General features: G+C 48.7%; 1 protein-coding gene across 1 annotated transcript in view; it reads right to left on the bottom strand.

The window, feature by feature from the left end:
* The window catches only part of Iqca1 (IQ motif containing with AAA domain 1), a 180,864-nt gene that overhangs the window by 155,795 nt on the left and 20,065 nt on the right, over positions 1-5,004 (bottom strand). Inside the window, exon 4 of the mRNA XM_029558967.1 lies at positions 819-1,010. Coding sequence (XP_029414827.1) covers positions 819-1,010 — 192 coding nt within the window. The remainder of the gene's footprint in view (positions 1-818; positions 1,011-5,004) is intronic.

The following is a 5,004-nucleotide window of genomic DNA, read 5'->3' as shown; positions in this document are numbered from 1 at the left end:
ATTTTTTAATCTTTAAAAATTTTTAATTTATTTTTATTTTCTGTGTATGACTGTTATGCCTGCAAATATGGAAGTGCACCCGTGTCATGCAATGCCCACAGAGGACAAAAGATGGCATAGAATCCCCTCAACTGGAGTTACAGACAGTTGTTAGCTGCCATGTGGATTCTGAGATTCGAACCTGGGTCCTCTGAAGGAGCAGGCAGTGCTCTTAACCCCTGAGCCATCTCTCCACTCCCTTTTATTTTTATGTATGTGTTTCGCCTGCATGTATGTAAGAGCACCACCTGCACACAGTGCCCCACAGAGGTCAGAAGCAGGTGTCGGATCTCCTGGAACTGGAGTTATGGATGGTTGTTAGCCACCATATGGTACTAGAAATCCAACCCAGGTCCTCTGCAAGAGCAGCCAGTGCTCTTAATCACTGAGCCACCTCTCCAGCCCCCCGCAACCCCCTTTTTTAACAGGTCCTCCGAAAGAACAGCAAGTGTTCTTAACCACTGAGCCATCTCTCCAGCCCCAATTATCACTATTATTTAAAATTATTATTTAATTATTATTATAAAATTCTTATTAAAATTATTCTTTAACATGATTTAAATAAAATGCCCTGCATCTAAAACCTATTTTAGAATGAAAAATTAAAGATATGACCAAGTTTCACTAATGGTTTCTCCTAGGTAGGATAGTGAATCTTTCTGGGTTTATTGGCTCAACCCAGCTTTCCTATAGTAGGACTTGGGGGTCTTGTGGTTATCAAGGCATCGCTCCCCCACCTATCGCCTCTACTCTGGGACTCCGTGACGTGACGGCCGTACCTTCTGGATTTGGAGGGCCGCAGAACTTGTGTCTACCGGCTTCTGGCCCAGCACTTTCATTTGTTTTGCTCTGCACTCCTGAAGGAAGATCTGCTTCATGAACATCGCCCTGAGGCGGCCTTGTCGGGCCCGCTCGGCCATCTGGATGAGCTTAACAGCCTCTTCCAACGCTATCATCTTTGCGGCGTGTTTCTGAAAAAATAAATCATCAGGACCAATCAACATTTAAACGTGTTAACTGGGCCAGTGAGATGACTCGGCAGGTAAGGGAGCTTGCTGCCAAGACTGACAATCTGAGTTTGATCCTCCGGACTCACACAGTGGAAGGAGAACATTGATTCCCTGAACCTTGTCCTCTGACCTCCACATGCATGCTGTGGCATGTGTAGGGCACCCCCCACCACCACACACACACATAAAAACGTGAACTACATCCATCCCAGGAACATCACTCTTTTACTTCATACCTGTGCTGAGTCCTCAAGTGTTATGAAAGGTGCAGGCCACAGGTGCCAATTTCTTAGTGCATTATGGGTATTTTGATACTATACCAACTCCAGGCTATGATCCCCAACTTAAGACTCCGACCTAGTTTTCTTTCCGCTACTGTGATAAACACCCTGACCAAAGAGAAACTAGGGGAGGAAAGGGCTTAGTTCACCTACACGTTACAGCCCATCGCCAAGGGCAGCCAGGGCAGGGACTCACGGGACTCAGGACAGAAGCTTAAAGCAGAAACCACCATGTTTACTGGCTTCCTCCCAGCTCCATACTCAGCTACTTTTCTTTTTAAATTATTTTTATTTTATGTGTGTGAGTGTATTGCCTGCATGTATGCAAGTATACCCCATGTGTGCAATGCCCGCATGTGTGCAGAGTCCAGAAAAGGGCGTTGGATCTCCTGGAATGGAGTTATGAAAGGTTGTTAGATGCCATGTGGGTCCTCTGCAAGAACAGCCAGTGTTCTTAACTGCTGAGCTGTGTCAACTTCTTACATAGCCCAAGGCCACCGCCTAGGGTTGATAGTGGCTGCAAGTGGGTTGGTGCTCTTATATCAATTAGTAACCAAGAAAATTGCCCTACAGTCATGCCCACAGGCCAGTCTGAGGGAGGCAAGTTTTCAATTGAGATCCACTCTTCCCAGGTGTGTCAGGTTGACAACCAAATTAGCCATTACAGACTGTGCCTATCCCAGATAAAATGATAATTAGTGCTCCAATACTTTAGTTTGGGAGCATGGCAGATGTGAAATGACTAGAAACATTCATAAGACAGAGTGAGTGAACCTGGAAGTTGCCATCATTGGCTTAACAGTAGAAACAGGAATTAAAAATACATCTCTAATACGACAACTTACAATGTACTTCAAGGGAAAGGTTAAATTTAAAGCCAATTTCAGACCCTAGTCAAGATGAAGAATGTTAAACTGTTTTAGGACCATTTGCTTTTATACGGAAAAACATCAGGGTTGGAAGGTGGCTTGTCACGTTCCACTGTGAGGACCTGAGTTTGGATCTTTAGCACTAATGTAAAAGGCTATGCATGGCAGTGTGTATCTGTAACCCCAGCTATGGGGAGGGGAGCAGAGCCAGGTGGATCTCTGGAGCTGCTTGTCCAATCAGTCTAGCTGAATTGAGTTCCCGATTTGAGAGACTGAAGATGTCTGTGGTGGTTTGGATAAGAATGTCCCCCATAGGCTCTAAGAATTTGGATATTTTGTCCCCAGTTGGTAACACTGTTTTGAGAGGCTGTGTCTCGTGTTTTGAGAGGTGTGGTCTTGGGGCGGAGAGATGGCACAGAGATTAAGAGCACTGGCTGCTCTTGTAGAGGACCACCTGGGTTTGTTTCCCGGCACCCACATGGTGGTGAATAACCACCTGTAACTCCAGTTCCAGGATCCAAGGCCCTCTTCTGCCTTCTGTGGGCACTGCAGGCATAATACTTGTACACAGAGATAAAAATAAAAATAGAAATAAAAATAAAATAAAAGGTGTGGCTGTGTTGGAGGAAGTGCGTCACTCGGGGAGGGCTTAGAGAGTTCTTAAGCCTTGAAAAATCAAACCCCAGTTGCTCTCTGCTTCCTGTGCCTGCTTGACGCTGTGAGCCTGTGCTTTCTGCTCCTGCTCTGGCCACCTCCTGCCACCGTGCCTGCCCTCCACGATGGACTCTAATTCCCCTGGAACGGTTAGCTCAAATGTACTCTTCCTTTTATAAGTTGCCTTGGTCACAGTGTTTTATCACAGCAACAGAAAAGTATCTAACACAACATCCACTGTCAACCTCTGGCCTCCACATACATGTACCAGCACCCCCACACACAAACACACACACATCCAGACATGAGATTAGCGCCACTGAAATAGGAAAATAAGGGTCTGTGTGGGATTTCAGGTGAGGTGCGGTGACAAAGCCAAGCTAAAGCTGTGGAATGGAGTGTGGAGGGACAGAAGTGAGGGTTTGGGGAGCACCCAGAAGCCCATGCGAGCTCTGAGTGGGCTCAGGGCAGGGGCCCATTGCTGTCCCTACAGCAGCGGAGATGCTTCACTTGTGGGGTGTGTGTGTGTCCATGCACAGGCAGAGGCAGAGGCCATACCATTAGAGGCAGAATAGCACCAGGCACAGGTCAGGTCCCTGTCTAGGTCTCAAAGCAGCAATGACTGACATATCACATGGAGGATACTGGGTGTCAAGTGTGGTGTTAACTGGGCATCTACTTCCCTCTCTATTTGTGGGGGCACAGGAAGGAGAGACAGGCACATGGGAGGGGCATCCACTGGGCACCCACAGAGGCCGGATGCTTTTTTACATTTATACAGCAAGCTTCGAGGCAGGCACATGGTGGCCATGTAAGAGCAAGGGACCCTGGGGCTCAGAGGAGTCAAGAACCCGTCCCTGCTGCCATGGTCAGTATGTGGCAAGCCACCAGGGCAGAAACCGACCCTCCTGCTGATGCACCCGTGGCCCCCAACACAGCCTCTCAGTGTGGTGCGGGTGGTTTGAGAAGTGACACAGGGAGCGGCAGCTGGTATTAGGTGGGTCAGGAGAGGTTTCTGGAAGAATGCTGTGCCTACTGTCCACCATGTGGACAGGGAGCGTGTTGGGAGGGAAGGGGCCATCGCTACAGCACACAATGTGTGATGAGAAACACAGGCCAGCGCTGGTCTCCTAAGAGCACACATCCCTTGTGTCCTGTGCCAGGCATGGAGGCTTTCCTTCCATCATCCCTGATGTAAGTGTGGAGTCTTCCATGAGACTGTGACTGGGGCTGGCGATACCCAGGAAGAATGCGTGTGTCAGTCCTCACTGGACTGGGGCCTGGCGCGCACCTGTAGTCTCCCCGGGCATTTGGAGGATCCTCGCTACTCTGCCGTACCCAGAAGGGATGGCCCATTGCTGCTCACTGCCTGCTCCATTAGGACTGCCTAGGGTGCGAGGCATTGATTTCAGCAGCTCAGCTGTAGCCACTAACATGCATAAGTAGACATGCCAGGAGGGTAGTGCCATATAGAAGGGACTGGAAGGGAAAAAGGACCACCTCCCTGAAGGCTGCATGGGAGATTCCTGCAAGAATCCAGCAGGTGGGAGTCGGGTGGACTCGAGACAACATAACTGTAAAAGCCAAAGATGGAGCCAAACAGGAAGGGTGGGGCTGGAGAACCAGTTGCTCTCTGCTTTCCAAGGCCCCTTAGCAAATCTGTGTGAGTATATGTGTGATATGTGTATATGTATGTATGTATGCATGTCTGTGAGTGTGGGTGTGTGCATGCCACTGTGGACATGTGGAGGGTAGTGGACAACCTCAGTGTCAGTCCCCACCTCCCTCCTTGTTCAGGGTCTCGCTGCTACACCCCAGCTGGCCAGCCCATGAGCTTCCTGGGATTCTCCTGTCTTATGGCCCATCTCACTGTAGAAAATGGGACTACAGATGTATGCTACCATGTCTAGCCTTTTGTGGGTTCTGGGGATAGAACTCAGGACCACATGTTTCCATTGTAAGTGCTTTACCCACTATGCAACCCCCAGCTCTCTCCAAGGGGTTTTAAGGGCATTTTTTTCCCCAGAGGCAGGGGATCCAAGTGTCACTCAGCTAAAATTTTTTAAAAAATTTTATTTTATGCGTATGCGTGTATTGCCTGCATGTAGGTAAGTGCACCTGTGTCATGCAATGCCCACGGAGCAGGAGAGG

This window comes from Nannospalax galili, unplaced genomic scaffold (genome assembly GCF_000622305.1).
Source record: "Nannospalax galili isolate Female #2095 unplaced genomic scaffold, S.galili_v1.0 scaffold149, whole genome shotgun sequence".
Classification (NCBI taxonomy): domain Eukaryota; kingdom Metazoa; phylum Chordata; class Mammalia; order Rodentia; family Spalacidae; genus Nannospalax; species Nannospalax galili.
Note: the sequence above shows the minus strand (reverse complement) of the source record. Positions and strands in the feature narration are given on the sequence as shown.